The 17,658-nt window shown below is 41.7% G+C and overlaps 1 protein-coding gene across 2 annotated transcripts in view; it reads right to left on the bottom strand.

The window, feature by feature from the left end:
• Positions 1-7,841, bottom strand: part of snrpa1 (small nuclear ribonucleoprotein polypeptide A') — a 12,835-nt gene extending 4,994 nt beyond the window's left edge. For both annotated transcript variants that reach the window (XM_039772696.1, XM_039772697.1), the window contains exons 1-4: positions 7,595-7,841; positions 1,936-2,083; positions 1,203-1,281; positions 1,065-1,111 (exon numbers count right to left, since the gene is read on the bottom strand). In XM_039772696.1, coding sequence (XP_039628630.1) covers positions 1,065-1,111; positions 1,203-1,281; positions 1,936-2,083; positions 7,595-7,676 — 356 coding nt within the window. In that variant the 5' untranslated portion in view covers positions 7,677-7,841. The remainder of the gene's footprint in view (positions 1-1,064; positions 1,112-1,202; positions 1,282-1,935; positions 2,084-7,594) is intronic.
• Positions 7,842-17,658: the final 9,817 nt, after the last annotated feature.

The following is a 17,658-nucleotide window of genomic DNA, read 5'->3' as shown; positions in this document are numbered from 1 at the left end:
TAATGAGCAGCCAAACAATAATAATGAGACATAAAACAAGCCACCACATGACCAGCTAACCTGAAAATAAAGAAATGTGAAAGTCTTCATCATACTGGTCTGCTCAGGTCACCAAAACATCCTGACGGTGATCTTAGTAAAACAGAAAATCAACAGTCTTCTGTAGCAGAATTTGAGCAGCAACACGTCCCGATATTCAAGAACGGCTTTAATGAACAGCAAGAATCACATTCTCATTAAGAAACTGGTTGGAGTTTGACGTTCCCATTTAGCCGGTCATCTGTCCGCTCCTTTCACATCTCATTTTTGTTTGGCTGCCATTTAGTGAAGAAACGAATCAATTCAGAGGACTGAATCCTTAAAAACAGGGCTATTAAAATGAAGGGAAGAGGAGTTAATTAGCAGTGAAAACGGATCACCGATTAGGAAAAGGGTTAGAATGAAAACCTGCGGCCCACCAGGACCGGAGTTGGACACCCCTGTTCTAAGAGTTCATTTCTCCAACTAAAAATGTCAGTTAAAACATAACAGGAATACTGAAGTTAACTCAAATAACTGAGTAGTATTCTTTCGAGATTAAAATGCTTTAAAAATAAAACCATTATCAATTTACATGACCTTAGCCTAAACAGCCCTAACATTCCAGAAACGCCAGTTGTGTACCCATTTGGAACAGCAGTAGCACAACACTGGAGTTGTCCTTAAAACTAAAATGCAAACTGATTTTCTTTTAAAACACGTTCTCTTACTCAATGCATCCTCCGACACCCTATGTAGTATTGGATTAGGCTTAGGATTCATTTACAAAATAGTAATAAAAAAAAAATGAATTGCTGACACCTTTTGCTCAGAGATTTCCTAAATTAAAGTCTGACCTAAACTTAGAATTTTGGATGAACCGTTTCCTTAAAGATTTGGTTTTCTATGGAACATTTATTAGCTATTAAATATGGTCCAAATTAACCAAAAATAGCTTTACAAACAAATCTTGTCAGCCTAAACAACATGAAGAAAACTAACAATTTTAGAGATGAAACTCGTTCTCAAAATGTAGACTATAATACCTTAATAACGTTAAGGACTTCAGAGTTGCAAGAGTATCCAAATCTCCCTGCAAAAGTACATAAACAATTTTAAAAAACTGCCACACAAAACAAAGGTAACATTAAAACAATTCTTCATGTCATGGCACAGTCACTCACCAGCTCTTGAATGTTGTTATTTGTGAGAACCAATTCCTTCAAATTTGGCAAGGACTGCTCAAGGGATTCACCTATTCGGCTGTAAGGAGGGAATAAAAAATTACATTTTTACAGAATGTCAACTCAAAATATAACTAAACTCTAATCTTCAACGAAACAGCTTGCCGGATCTGAATACGTCCCTACAATGAATCCCCATCGGTTTACTGCTACTTCTATTTTGAGCAGGAATCATTTGCCATTTTTCACATACAGGCTATTCTAAATAACTACTGATAGATCATCTCTGAATGAAAACTGAAATCCTCGACATACTGCGCTATTCCTGGGAATCCGTTACCATGACTTATGTGAACACAACCCAAGGAGACACAAACAACAGAATTAAAATCAGGCAGACTTGTGTTAATGAAAGTGAACCATTCATAAGAGACCTTGATAATCAGTCTTTAAGTACTTTGAGAGTTTTCATTAAAAAGCACATAACTTGGCTCACTTTTAAAATGTTTGCAGCTTGAAAAATGTCTGGAAATAATGAAATTCACAGCTACTTTCTCTGTAACCGGAGCAGGATATAATTACACTGTCAAGAAGAGTTAAAGTGGTAGTAAGACTTCACATTTTTTTAATCTTTCAAGAATGCATCTATGATTTTAAGGTAACTTTCAATGTGTCTCAATATATGTGGGGTTGGGAGTGAGAGAAGGCAACACAAAGAGCAAACTGTACTAACCACACTCTGTTGTTATTGAAAAGCAGGGTCTTCAGTCTCTTTAACAAGGGAAAACCATCAAGTTTCCTGATTTCATTATCTGAGAAATCAATGGTGTCAAACTGATCCAAAGAAGCACCAAGATTTTCAACTACAGGAATTTTATAACCTAGGGAGGAAATAAATAAAACACAAAACAAACATGTTTAAAAATCATTTACCATTATATTTTATTAGTGAAATCAACAAGCAAATCTCTCTACTACTGCACCTCATTTTGTTGTGTTAACCCAACAGAGCTCACCTGTAGCAGTTTGAATGGATTTAGTCGACAGCTCACAAAACTTAACATTTACTTGACTGATCGCAGAGAGGGAGCCGATAGATGCAGTGAACTGATGTGACTCTTGGCGATTTTAGATTCAAAGTCTTTGTTTAAAGCCCAATTACTATGAACACCTAAGATTTGAGATGCACGATATATCGGAAACTGCACTGTTTCTGCAAGCTGCAGAAAAACATGTAAGCACAGCCCCTTGCACTCACACACACACAAAAAAGAAAAAGGGGATTCCCTAGTTTTGCCGACAGGAGCACCATGAGCGTTGTTTACTCATTGGGCAGATATCGTAAGTAAAGCAACGTGTCAACTGTGTGGTCATATTTTTCTGTGAAAAATGAAGACAGAATAATTGTTATCTGCTCTGCCTGCAAAAATGCTGATGCTCTGTGCAAGAGAGGAGAGAGCTGACTATACTTTCTTACAAGGCTGGCTGGCATCCAACATCTGCAATAAGATGCTGCAGATGTTCTACCAGACAGTTGTGGTGAGCGCCCTCTTCTACACCGTGGTGTGCATAAAGAAGAGGGACGCCTCACGCCTGGACAAACTGGTGAGGAAGGCAGGCTCTATTGTGGGCACGGAGCTGGACAGCTTGACATCCGTGGCAGAGCGACGGGCGCTGAGCAGACTCCAGTCAATCATGGAGAATCCACTGCATCCACTGAACAGGATCATCTCCAGACAGAGGAGCAGCTTCAGCGACAGACTGCTGTCACCGTCCTGCTCCACTGACAGACTGAGGAGACCCCACACTATGCGACTCTTCAATTCAACCTGGGGGGTAAACGTTAACATTATACAAAGTTATTGTCTGTTATGCCTGCATTGTTATCACTCTTTAATTTAATATTGTTCTTTATCAGTATGCTGCTGCTAAAGTATGTGAATTTCCCCGTGGGATTAATAAAGTATCTATCTAAAATGAGATAATGCGAGGAGACTTTAGAATTAAATCTTTCAATACCACAAATTGAATTACCCATCTGAAGAACCACTGTACCAAATTATACATGGAATTTTAGCAACCAATGCTACCAAAATGAAAGTTAAATCAGACGCTAGCGGTAGCCTCATACAGCAAACCCTTCAGAACGTGAAGACATTTCCTCAAGACAGCACCAGAGCTAAATGCAGAACTAACAACCAACTTTCTTCCCTAGATGAGGACGAAGGATTTCGCCAGCTACTACATCATTTAGGACGTCGCTACATTCTTCCAAGCCGAGGATACTTTGCAGATGCCTCACTGCCTGCATTATATGATGCGATTGCTACACATATCCACAAGCTTTTGAGAAACAATCTCCCCAGCATTAGCTTCACTACAGATATGTGGAGCTCCATGAGTATGTCGAGTCTAATGGCACACTGCAACTTTCTCTGCACAAGCTTTCGTTAACGAAGTGGAACATCACAAAAAGTAATGTGCATGTTGTGCTTCATGACAACGCTCGTAATATGGCAAATGCTATGAAAGAAAGTGCCATTAAAAGTTTAAGCTGCATGGCTCACACGTTGTAGTTTCCTTTAAATGAAAGCTTATTGATCCAGAGAAGCATCGCCGACTGTTTTGCCATCGGGAGGTGAATAGTAACTCGCTTTAAGCACGCAGCTGAGAGAAACACAAACAGACCTTGGTACACCAGCAAGAATGCTTCAGCAGGACTTGCCAACATAAGCTCACATTCGTTTATAATTGTGGATGCGATTCCGTTTGTTGAAGCGCTTAAAAGTCTGCTTAGCAAGTGTGACATGACAGATTCCGGAGTTCACACGGTGAAAATCACACTTTTGGTTACTGTCACAAAATGCTTCAGTGGTGCATTCTCCAAGCCACTATATTATCCATCTACTGTCCTTGATACACGGGTACAAAGATCAATTTTGTGACAGAGATACCAAAAAGCCAAGCGTAAGAAGCACTCGAGAAACAACTGGTCGAGAAGTCAGCTGGTGAAGGAGATGCAAAGAGCAACAGTGAACCACAAGAGAAAAGGATTTTCCCTCAGAGACGTTGCTGCTTCATTGTTGGAGATGCATGAAGAAATTCTTGAAGAAAATACGTATGCAGCTGTAAAACCACATTCAACTGCCGCCAAATTAAAATAACAGAATCATAAAGTTATTAACAATAATCATACAAATTAGGACTATCAGACATCGAGAATAAAAAAGTTACAGATTTAATTAAAAAAAAAAAAAAGAGCCATGCACTGCAACTTCCTAATACAGTATCCAATCCGTATCCTCGTGCATTTTCCGGAAAGTCACAGTCGGCACCGAGAGGTGTTTTGCTGGGACGGTACGCAAGAGCGGGGCAAACTGCTCTGCAAACATTAGCTGAGAAAAAACAGGAACACGTTAACGGCATCACCTCGCCTTTTTCGTCAGGTTTTTTTTTTTTTTTACACTATTTGCCAGATTTGGGGCGGAGTGGTGGCTCTGAGGCTGAGGATCTGCGCTGGTGTCCAGAAGGTTGCCGGTTCAAATCCCTGTCACTGCCAAAAGAGATCCTACTCTGCTGGGCCCTTGAGCAAGGCCCTTAACCAGTAATTGCTCCAAGGGTGCTGTACAATGGCTGACCCTGCGCTCTGACCCCAAGGGGTATGCGAAAACTAACGAATTCCTAATACAAGAAATTGTAAAAGGTGAAATAAAGAACAAAAAAAAAAAATTGCCTACGAAACTTGAATTCCTGCCATTTGTGGGTTTTCCCATTTTAGTCGAGTCGCCGTGGAAAAATATTGGATGAACTTAATTTAGTGGGTACTTAAAAAGGAGGTACAGGTTCGCCTACATACTAGAATGCAGCTTCAAGTTTTGTACCTTGTGAAAGATGCGTCTCCTGTGTCCACACTGTAAAAGATTTTAAGGCAAGACCTACTCCAGTTTTCACGTAAGCATTACTTTAGAACAATCACCCTAAAATATACAGCAGTCTCTCGATATTTCAAGGCACACCGGTGTTAGAAAGTGTTACACTGCGGAACAGCTTGTGCTGCATCTCTTAAAAGTCCATCCGCATCACATTTTATAGAAATAATTATACGTAAAGCTTTCAACGTCACAAGTTTTTATTAATGGCGGTGGTTTGTACAGGCGGTTGTCCCGTTTTTCTTTACCACATATCTGGTCAACCTAATAAATTTATCATTTTTTACTATAATACAGGTAAACGTTTGTAAACTTGATTTTTTGTTTTTTTCAGCTGAATAACTAACTCTCTCAGCAAGCCCCCTATCTCCAGAAATAACTGCACCCTCCAGTATTGGAAAAGCAATGCAGCCCGCTTACTAACCTTGGCAAGGCAGTGATCAAGTATCGATTGGCACCTTGTACCAGTGTAGACGTTAAACGCCTTTTTCAGCCGTGTCAAATACAGTAAATGAAAAGAAAAACAGACATGCTGGTGAAAAGGCAGAAATGCTTCTTTCTGTTAAGAAAAACCTACCGTTTGTGCTTTTAAAGAAGCCAACCTAAGACCAGCGTTACTGGCCTCATTGTACCTTTAAGATTAGTTTTACTTAAAGTAATATATGTCTGATTATGGCACCAAGTATATGGATTCACTTTTTTGTTAATATACCCAATGCCATGTTCTGTAATGGCATGGTGTCTTGATGTACTTAGTTACCCAGGATGTGCATGTTAAGCAGATTTTTCTACATGACCTTGAGTATTTTTTCTATAGAGATGGGCCAGATCTTGCAGAAAAAAAAGTGCCACAATTTGCTTGGCAAACCTAAAGACAAAAACTACATGGAACTAGCTGAGGAAGGACAACCGGTAAACTGGCGAGAGGGTTACGAGTGCCCACGGCTCACTGGTGTGCACGAGGATCAAAAAGAACAACATGAGAACATCTAGTGCAGCACATGTTGCTGAAAAACGTAATGCTGGCCATGAGAGAAGTGTCAGAAAATACCACGGTGCATGGGACTGCGTCAACGGTCAGACACCGCATCCACTGCTTACAATGGCCACTTGTAAGTCACAGCAGAAGATGGCCTGGTCTCACAAATGCCACTTTCTTTTAGATCACGTAAATGGCCGATAGCACGTCTTGTCATTTACCTAGGGAAGAAATGGCAATAGGATGCTCTATGCAAAGAAGGCAAGCTGGCAAAGACATTGTGATGCTCTGGTCAATGTTTTGCTGGCATTCATGAAAATGTTATTTGAGGCATGTCGCCTAACTGAAGATTGTTGCAGACAGCATTACACCCCTTCGTGATAACATTTTCCCCTGATGGCAGTGGTCTCTTTCAGAAAGATCATGCTCCCTGCCACGCTGCAAAACATTTTTAGGATTGGTTTGCGGAAATTGACAAAGAGTTTAAAGTGTTGACTTGGCCTCCGAACTCCCTAAATCTCAATCAGAACGAGCATCTATGAGATATGATGGGGAAAAAAAAAAAAAAAATTAACGCCTTTTCACCTCGTAACTGAGAGGACCGACTGTATCTGCTGCTAAGGTTTAAGTGCCAGAGGACACCTCCAGGGGGTCTTGTGAAGCCCATGCCTAGGGACAGACCTACACGATATTAGGCAGGTGCTTTTAATATTGTGGTTGTTTGATGTACACTTACTACAAAAACAATTTCAAAACTGTAAGTAAAAAGACGAATCGTAAATATAAAACAGTACCAAATTCTTTGGCTTTCAGTTTGTTTTTTTTTTTTTAAATGCTGGACTAGAGACATACGATTGCGGCAATAAGTAAGCTATGCGGCCGCATTGGAGCCCCCACCACACGCCGACTATAATAGAGGGGGTCCCAAAAGAGGCTGGAGATGATCAGTAATGTGAACGGATATTGGAGGAAACCCACTTACGCACGAGGGGCCAAATAATGTTATTTATATAGCCCCTTTCCTAAAGCTGACTTCATACAGATAGTAGACGACAATGCAATAGCTTAATCTCGACGAGGGCAAATCTGATTGTTTCGAGTTGAAAATAAGAACTAAGCACCCTACGAGTACAAGTCTCCTAAAGCCCATTTTTAGACCAGGGTTGCAAAGAGAGAAGTACTGTAATATTCTGTCGCAGTCCTCAATCTCACACACTTTCAAAAAGGCGACTTCGAGACGATAAACAGCCTCGTTTCTACCGTTACTGCACGTCAAGCTGCTATATACACATACATACATACATACATACAAATATATAAAGAATTGGTAGAGTTGTTTCTAAGTACAAACCGATCAAGATAAAATGAAACCTCATGCGTTCAACGTACACATACAAAGTGCGAAAACACCCACATTCGTGAAAGACATCGATCACATTCTGATGAAAAGCAACACGCGGCCCACATACATTTTAAAAACTTACCTCTGAGATCCAGCTCCCTGTCCCGGACTGGGTTTGTGTACTGAGCAGCCTGCTCAATCATCTCGGCAGTTAATTTGACCATGTTTATAACAAGCCACAAAGGAAAGAAGAAAAAAAAAGGATTTGGTGTTTTTATCTCCTTTTCAAAACAAAGTTTCGAACGCTCTTTCAAATTCAAATCAAATCAGCACGCACGTTACCACACACGAACCATCTTTGCTTCCCCAGAATGCACTGCGGTGCAGAGAGCGGCGCCCGCCCGTTCTTTACGCCTGCGCACTTCTCAGGCCCACCTCCGCGGATGCCTCTCACACCGGAAGTTGATCCTCCTCTCTCGTCATTCATTTTCCCGTCCAGTTTAGTGTTCTTTTGGCATATGATGAGTTGATCGTTTTATTCATGGAGTCACTCAATCCGTGCTTGCATTACACCTAACTTATTCTGCCTGTAAAGTCGTAGACTTGGAGTCATGTTCAGAAGGACAGCAGTTACGTTCCCTTATTTAAATAAAACACAATTGATTCGATAGCTTCCCAAACAATCATTCGATGGCAGTTTTTGCTGTTTCTCATTAAAGCTAGAAAGGTGAGCTTGATTTATTTTCCTGTATTGACATATAAACAAAATGAGATTGGCATTTTTTTTTTTTAATTTTGACAAATGTTTTCAATTAGTTGTAGGCTTATTATGGCAAGACAGGAGCCGAGCTTGTTCACCCTAGGTCGATTTACATTCAACAATTTCCATCCATCTTCTAACCCGCTGAATCCGAATACAGGGTCACGGGGGTCTGCCGGAGCCAATCCCAGCCAACACGGGGCACAAGGCAGGAACCAATCCTGGGCAGGGTGCCAACACACCGCAGGACACACACAAACACACCCAGGCCAATTTAGAATCGCCAATCCACCTAACCTGCATGTCTTTGGATTGTGGCCGGAGGAAACCCACGCAGACACGGGGAGAACATGCAAACTCCACGCAGGGGGGACCCCGGGAAGCGAACCCGGGTCTCCTAACTGCGAGGCAGCAGCACTACCACTGCGCCACCTTGCCGCCACATTCAACAATTTCTAATACGTAATCTAACATTATACTATATTTGTCTTTTTAATCGCTTCTGCACATTGCTTAGAACAGTAATTAACCTTAGTCGCGGACCCCCTTCCCCAGAAATATTTTCATAAATACAACTTTACATGCAATGAATATAATGTACTTTATTGATCGAGATTTGATTGTCTCATACATACTGTATATGATATACACAAAGTATTATTAAACTTTAAGGTAAATGATCTGAAAAAACTTTTTATGCAAAAAGTAATGGTCACTCATTATAATTATAATCTATATCTATATAATCTATATTTATATAATATATATATATATATATTTATATAATCCTGCGGTGGGCTGGCGCCCTGCCCGGGGTTTGTTTCCTGCCTTGCTCCCTGTGTTGGCTGGGATTGGCTCCAGCAGACCCCCGTGGCGCTGTAGTTGGGATATAGCGGGTTGGATAATGGATGGATGGATATATACAGTATATATGTCTATGTATGTATGTATGGTCACTCATTATAATTATAATTTATATATATATATATATATATATATATATATATATATATATATATATATATAAAAGTCAAAATATGTATATGTTTGTGTGTGAGTATGTATGTATGGTCCAGCATCACTTCCTAACGGCCGGAGCAATTTTCATGAAACTTGGTAGAAATGTTTCTCATTGGTCCACTAAAAATACTGTAGTGTAGGATTAAATAATCCGTAACCCACCGACTTCTGGGTAGGATGGATGAAGATTCACTTATGTGCTTGTCTTGCGGTCTTGTATACTATGCATGTGATCATCCAGTTGACACTCGGAACGACCACCAGAGGGCGAACTGGAGGTGACTGCAAGCATCCCCTGTTGCTTTTGAAATTAAATAGAGTCGGCCGGTTCTGAGCGTCAACTGGATAATATCATACATACAAGACCGCAAGACAAGCACATAAGTGAATCTTCATCCATCCATCCATCCATCCATTATCCAACCCGCTATATCCTAACTACAGGGTCACGGGGGTCTGCTCAAGCCAACACAGGGCAGGAAACAAACACCGGGCAGGGCGCCAGCCCACCGCAGGAGTCTTCATTGTTTGGTAATTTATTTTTATTTTTAAAGTTGTGTTTTTTAATTATATTTTTGTCAAATAAAAAAAAACACTTTATTTTCCTCCCGGGCAATGCTGGGTATTTCAGCTAGTTATGAAGTACAATACTCCTGTGCAAATTAAAATAGAAATACCACTACATTTTCTACTATCATTACTACTACTAATACTACATCTACTCTAGATCAACAGTACCGGGCTGTATAGTGAATGTTAGCTTTTATCTGACCCCCCACGGACCCCCTGGGAATCCACGGACCACAGGTTATGAAACCCTTAGATGATAGAAAGTTTTGGGTCACCGTAAACCCTAAATCGTTTTCAAGGGTTGCTTCCTGTAGCTCAGAGTCTCCCATCTTGTATTATAAAATGACTTTCCATTTGCTCCTCAAGATTAAATAAACTGCATGTTTTGCTCAGTTCTGAGACTTGTTCACGTCTTTCTGAATTGTTTTTACTGCCTCCCAAGTGTCTGCCATTCCTCCAGTTTTAGTGTTTTACTAGCGAGACTGAAATCTGTGTCATTATAATGGAAATCAGTAAAAGTACCAGTCTAAGGAGAGACCCCTTGAGGAACTGCATCGATGACCTCACTCCATGATGGAGTGTTCTTCTCTTATATGTACTCTGTAAGGTAATTTTAATTTGCCGTTACTCTAAATAAAATGTTATATAAGTTGGGTGGCAATGTATTGCAGAGGTTAGTACTGCTGGGCAACGTCTTTACCACTCAGACGCCTCAGGGATTTCCAGTTTACTAAAGAACTTCTGCACATCCGCCATCGAAGGTATTCTCACAGAAAGTGTTACTGCCTGGTTTGGGAATAAGAAGACTCTGCAGAGAGTGGTGTGCTCTGAGACTTTGAGGAACCTCTACTCCAGGCAATGTCAGACCAGAGCAAAGAAAATTGTCACAGTTGTGCTGCAAAGAGCCTTTTCAATGAAACGATCAAGTATCTGTGAGGAATAATGACCAAAGCTCGATGAAGTCCTCAAGTCCCGCACCAAAATCAAGTGTGAGAAGTACTAATACTGCCTGTAACGACCCGGAATCTGCACACTGCCTTGTTAAAAGTATGACCAACTCTCTGTTAAGGAGCTAAGTCACCCAAGGGGGCTGTGGGGGTCTTAATCCTGCCTTGGATACCAGCCATCCCAACAATGGCCTCTTTGTTTGTGCCGTTCAGGGAGACTGAGGAGGACTTTCTGCATGTTGAATAAGGAAAATGTCTACAATTACATGTTACCCTGTTGTTGACTCTCTTACATTAAGTCATTGTTTATTATGATCCACATATCTATGATTCTATTAATGATAAATTTGAATAAGGTCATGTATTATTGCTATTGTCCTTTTACATTCTACTTAAAGGCACAGTCCTTGGAGATGAGCATCTAATCATTTCACAACAGATTGTGCTGTATGTATAATTTGTATGTGACAAATAAAATGTGATCTGATGTGACCGGACCCGGCGTGTGGGGTTGGAATCCCAAGCTTAGTGGTGTCTGGGGTTGCCAGATTAGAAAATTAGAAATACGGGACCATGTTGAATACTGAAAGTGCAATTACATACACCACAGTTTGCTTCAAAATAGCTTCTGCCTTGTTTGATAAATGTCCATTCGCTGGAATATTAATTTACACTTATGTTTTAGCATCTTGGGATGGATGGATGGATTCATTTGTAAGTTAGAAAAAAAGTGGGCAATGACAGGTGACAACAACTTTGTTGACAGTCACTGTACTCTGCTGGATTATGTGAATTTCCCCTTGGGATTAATAAAGTATCTATCTATCTATCATATAGTGCATCTATCTATCTATCTATCTATCTATACGTTGCAATGCTGATACAGAACTGCACCGCAGTGCGGCTGGAGAGCAAAATGGTGACAATGTCGCTGTCCTCTGCCAACCATAGCAACTGATCAAGTTGCGAACAGGCAGCAAACACGAGTTTCCTCGTTACATTTGGGTTACTTTCATCAAGAGAATCTGAGAAAAGAAAGTATAATTACTTATAAAGTTACAACTAAGTACTGCAAGATGGTAGTAAAAATATATTTTTATTACGAAATTTGAAAATTAACTATCTTACAGACAGACCTCAGTATGTGCGTCTCGGGAACTGCAGGTCTGACATGGTGGTCAGCAGCACAGGGGACTGGACTTTCTCCGGTCCTGTTCAATCTATATACATCAGACTTCCAATATGACTCGGAGTCCTGCCACGTGCAAAAGTTTGCTGACGACACTGCTATGTTGGGCTGCATCAGGAGTGGGCAGGAGGAGGAGTATAGGAACCTAATCAAGGACTTTGTTAAATGGTGGGACTCAAACCACCTACAACTGAACACCAGCAAAACCAAGGAGCTGGTGGTGGATTTTAGGAGGCTCAGGCCCCTCATGGACCCCGTGATCATCAGAGGTGACTGTGCAGAGGGTGCAGACCTATAAATACCTGGGAGTGCAGCTGGATGATAAGTTGGACTGGACTGCCAATACTGATGCTCTGTGTAAGAGAGAACAGAGCCGACTATACTTCATTAGAAGGCTGGCATCCAACATCTGCAGTAAGATGCTGCAGATGTTCTATCAGACGGTTGTGGTGAGCGCCCTCTTCTACGCGGTGGTGTGCTGGGGAGGCAGCATAAAGAAGAGGGACGCCTCACGCCTGGACAAACTGGTGAGGAAGGCTGGCTCTATTGTAGGCGCGGAGCTGGACAGTTTGACATCCGTGGCAGAGCGATGGGCGCTGAGCAGGCTTCTTGTCAATCATGGAGAATCCACTGCATCCATTGAACAGAACCATCTCCAGACAGAGGAGCGGCTTCAGCGACAGACTGCTGTCACCATCCTGCTCCACTGACAGACTGAGGAGACCCCACACTATGCGACTCTTCAATTCCACCTGGCGGGGTAAACGTTAACATTATACAAAGTTATTGTCTGTTATACCTGCATTGTTATCACTCTTTAATTTAATATTGTTCGTTATCAGTATGCTGCTGCTGGAGTATGGGAATTTCCCCTTGGGATTAATAAAGTAAGTATCTGTCTATCTATCTACAGGACATTTGGGTGTCCCAGAAAGGTCAGTATGGGACAGGTGACATATAAGGGATGTCTGGCAACCCTAATGATGTCGTCTGTATGAAATCTGCATGTTCTCCATTATTCTGGTTATCTCAGTTTTTTCTCCCTCATCCTTAAAGACATGCAGGTTAGTTTAAGTGACAATTCAGAATTTCCCTGTGTATCCAATTAGCCGTGAAAACTGGTTACTGATTAGGAAAAGGGCGAGAATGAAAACCTGCAGCCACTGCGGCCCTCCAGGCTTGGAGTTCGACACCCGTGCAATAGAAGGAAATATTAGGTATTGAAGTTTTATATGACATTCACTGACACACAACACAAAAGCGAAAGGCAGGCTTTGTTGCAGATATTGATCTCTAAATAGCAGGAAGCACATCTCGAGGGGTTTCTTCTGACAGCGTTTGCTTTGGCCTTTCCATGAAGCTCAATTAGGAAGGTTAACTGTTGGGGTCTCTGGGCGGTGGCCACTTAAAAAACATTGTCAAAGGGATTGGGGCTTGTATAGATTTTTTGTGCACTGAGTTGTCATTTGTTTTTGTAATCTGGTTGAATTTGGTCTTTAAATCATCTGACAACTTTTAGCTGCCTTTGCATTATGTGTCAGTCATGTTATGAGACCCAGCAAGTCATTTGTGTCCACTTCACGCCAGACGCTTCTCAAAGTGAGTGCTGTGTAAATCATTTGACATAAAACATGCAATCTGATTGGCTGTAAAGTGGTGTCCCTTCTCCTGAGAGTAAGTAGAGTCCACCTCCACAGCTCTGCTTGGTTGACAAGCCGTCCTGAATGTCCTCCCCCTATGCTTGCTTCTTCCAGACCTTGTATGACGCTGACCAGACTCATGTATAATGTCAGATGCACGTGCCTAGGGAGCATCTTCTGGACTCCATGTAGGTAGGTAGTGAAGATGGGGTGACATAGCCGCAAACGTTTTCCGTTTCTAACTCCTGAATGGAGGAGGACAGCTGAGGGGACTTCTCAGGTAATTTCCTCTCTGGCACCAAAAGTCTTGTCCCTTCCACTCCGCACCCTATTTAAGAAATGTTCAGACCAGAAGTTCAAGGCATTGTTCATTCATGAACCGGTAAATGACGGAGATGGAGCCGTGCACTCAGGGGCTACTATTTCACTCTGAAGAAGCCCTTGTAGATGCCACGTGGGCTGGACGGGCATCCCGGCCAGAAAAAAAACCTAGAAGGAAGGACCAGAAAGGGTGGACGGACAGCCCGTTAAAAAGAGAAGATATCGCTGGGCAGCAGCCCTGGTTACCGGTGCCCCTTGGGAAGTCAGCAGGGCATGCTGGGAAATGTAGTCTGGCATGGCAGCTCTGCAGGGGTCACGGGCTGCAGTAAGAGGGTGCTGCAGGGAATCAAGCTCCCTGCTGTGATGATGGACTTCCATGTGACCCGGAAGTACTTCAATTGGGCAATCACCCTGGCACCGGAAGTACTCGCGGGTCAGTAATAAAAGGGACTGCACTCCCTTATCCAGGTGAGTTGGAGCTGGGTGGTAGACAGGCAACACTTGACTGGAGGATGGCAGTGCAGCGGTGGCAGAGTTATTAGGGAGGAGAGGAAGACTTGCAGGTTGTGCTTTTTGTACCACATTTGAAGGGAATTTGATTAATAAACAACCTTTATTTGAACCCAGGACTGTGATTCTGTGTTCTTGCTGACGCCCGGGGTCCATCACACCCTATATTGGACCAAACTCTCATTTTACTTTTTTTTTTTCTTTCTATAATTGCTTCATTCCTGCGTATTTGCTTACCTTTCAAAACATTGCAAGTGTGGCCTGGAAAGCAGCTTGAGGGAGACGGCCAAGAATGCTTGCTGTGCCAGCCGGGTAACCCCGTATAATAATCGAAACTGAAAAGGCGGCTGTCAAAATGACTCCAAAACAAAAAAGACTAGTGATCTGTTCTCTCCCTATGGAGGCAAGAAAGTACAGTACTAGGAGCTCAGTCCTTGTCGAGTTTTAGTCAAACACCTGATGCCACCTACCGGGGCAGGCCAGCTTTATGGGGCCGGGACCGGGAGGGGTGGAGCCATCTCTGGGCACCGAGGTGAGGTGAGGTTTGGGACTCTCATTGGACGTCCCTTCCTGGCTGTGGAGGAGGAAGGAGAAGACAACGTACGTTAGCATTAGCGTTACCTCCCTAGAGCCAGGAAGGTGCTTACCAGGCGCTCATGTGTGACAACATATATATAAGATCGGAGGTATTTTTGCAAATATTCCATGATGCTTCTTTTCTTATGTTTCATCTTTATGTTTTCCATACAATATTAGTAATTATTTATTGTGCTTATGTGGTGGGCTGGCGCCCTGCCTGGGGTTTGTTTCCTGCCTTGCGCCCTGTGTTGGCTGGGATTGGCGCCAGCAGACCCTGTAGTTAGGATATAGCTGGTTGGATAATGGATAGATGGATGGTGTGACAGATAGGGGGCACTATCGCTCCCTTGAACCCTCGGCCAATACGTCAGACACCAGATAAAAGTCCAATAGTTGACTTTATGAATAAACAACAGTGCACAAAGCACCCTCCTCTCCACAATACTCATACAATTCTCTAATACAACAACCAATCCACCACTCATAGACACGCTGCCACCCTTCCACCCAGCTCAGCTCGTCGTCTGAGGATTTCCCACAGTCCTTTGTAGTCCTTGACCTGGAAGTGTTTCGCTGTCTCTGTCCACGTGACTAAGAACACTTCCGGGTCAGATTAAAATCCTTCTTCTTCAACCCGGAACCTCATCATTCCTCTTGTCCATATGACTCGGACGTACTTCCGGGGTGCAAGGAAAATACTCTTTGCTCCTCCCTGCAGCGTCCTCTAGGGGCCCCCATGGTATCCAGCAGGGTTGTGAATAAACACTCCAATGTCCATGATGCCCTGCTGGCATTCGGGGCACCTCCATGCTGTAGGGAGGGCTCCACCTGGCGGCGTGGGGGTATTGGCCGGGATGAACGGCACGCCATATATCACAATGGATATTATTGTGCTTAACTGAATATAATTTAAGGACGATAAAAAAAAAAAGTGTACATTTCTGTCAAAAGCATGTAGTACTAGGGTTTTGTACAGTGTTAGCCATTATGAATGTACAGTAGTGAAAAGTCAAGCAAAATGGCACCTTTTATTGGCGAACTAAAAAGATTACAATATGCAAGCTTTCGAGGCAACTCAGGCCCCTTTGTTAGGTGAGATGTAATCAATACACGTCATACATACATTACATTATATCTCGCCTGAAGAAGGGGCCCGAGTTGCCTCGAAAGCTTTTTAGTTAGCCAATAAAAGGTGTCATTTTGCTTGACTTTTCACTATTGTCAAAAGCACGAAGGTTTCTGGGTGTGCCCATACTTTTGATTGGTACTGAATGTTGTTAGAATTACTCCAGGTTGGGGGGTCAGGGGATTTGGGGTGCATGTTCTGCCCTTACAACTACTAAATTTGGTAATGTTAACGTTATACAAAGTTATTGTCTGTTATACCTGCATTGTTATCACTCTTTAATTTAATATTGTTCTTTATCAGTATGCTGCTGCTGGAGTATGGGAATTTCCCCTTGGGATTAATAAAGTATCTATCTATCTATCCTATATAAAGCTTTTCTTGTTAAGCGATCTAAATGTTTAATCTTGCTGACTACGCTATCTATCTATCTATAATAAAATGCATTTCTTGTTAATTTACCTAAATTCTTAATCTTGCCTACTACACTATCTATCTATCTATCTAGAATGCTGCAGTAATAATAATACATTTATATAGCGCCTTTCCAATGCTCAAGGTGCTTCACAGAGTCTTAGTATTCCATGACAGGCTAAAAGAACTCTTCAACATAGCACACTGGAAATTTTTTTAACAAAGTTAAGCCATTAATAAAATCAATCCAAACATATTCTTTCAGTGAAATAGTGAACCATGTCCTAAAAGACACATAGTGGGTATTAAAGGGGAATGAATCATTGACGGCGGAAACTAGGAATCCCTTCTTCTGATGTGTATCTGGCTATTTTGAAAAAACAAAATCACTTTTTCAATTATTGTTTCACAATTAAGTCAGATGATTTTTAGCTCTGCAGTTTTAAACTCCTTCCACCCTTCTTTAACTCTGGCTGCATCACCTCATTGTGACCACAAGATGTCGCTGTTTGTCTAAAAGAAGATCTAGTGAGCCACTCGACAAGATTTGATTTAAGATTCTGTTGGAACAACCTGAACAATTTCAAGAAAACCAGAACAATAAATAAAATCCCCTGAAAATGAAACAACGTTTAACATACTGAAAATATAAAATTATGATAGAAGGCAAAAATCAATTCAGACACTTTGTTGCAACAAAATGGCAAAGTTGACTGAATTTAGTTCATCCTCAGTACGTTTCATTTGAGAACACTGCGCAGTCAAATAGATAATCATTCTTTCTATAGGACGTTTCACAATCAGCCCAATAAGAATATAAAAATAATATTTTAAAAGGAATTAATACAAGTGAATGACAAAAAGCTAAAAGGCTGCAAGCATTTGTACAATCTCAGTGAGAGCATGTTCAATTTAATGTTTTCATATCTCTCTTATATAAAAAAAATCAAGACTTTTTAGGAGACAAGACTTTTTGGAAAAAAATTTTTCAAGTCCCGCAAGATGAGTATATTGCCATGATATTTTTAAAAGTCACGCCCTCCTAGCAGCCATTTTCAAACAAGAGCACAGTCCTCTCACCTCTCAGTCTTGAGAATGCTTTTGTCAGACACACTTCCTGCGCTCTTAAT

Source organism: Polypterus senegalus, chromosome 12 (assembly GCF_016835505.1).
Source record: "Polypterus senegalus isolate Bchr_013 chromosome 12, ASM1683550v1, whole genome shotgun sequence".
NCBI lineage: Eukaryota > Metazoa > Chordata > Cladistia > Polypteriformes > Polypteridae > Polypterus > Polypterus senegalus.
Note: the sequence above shows the minus strand (reverse complement) of the source record. Positions and strands in the feature narration are given on the sequence as shown.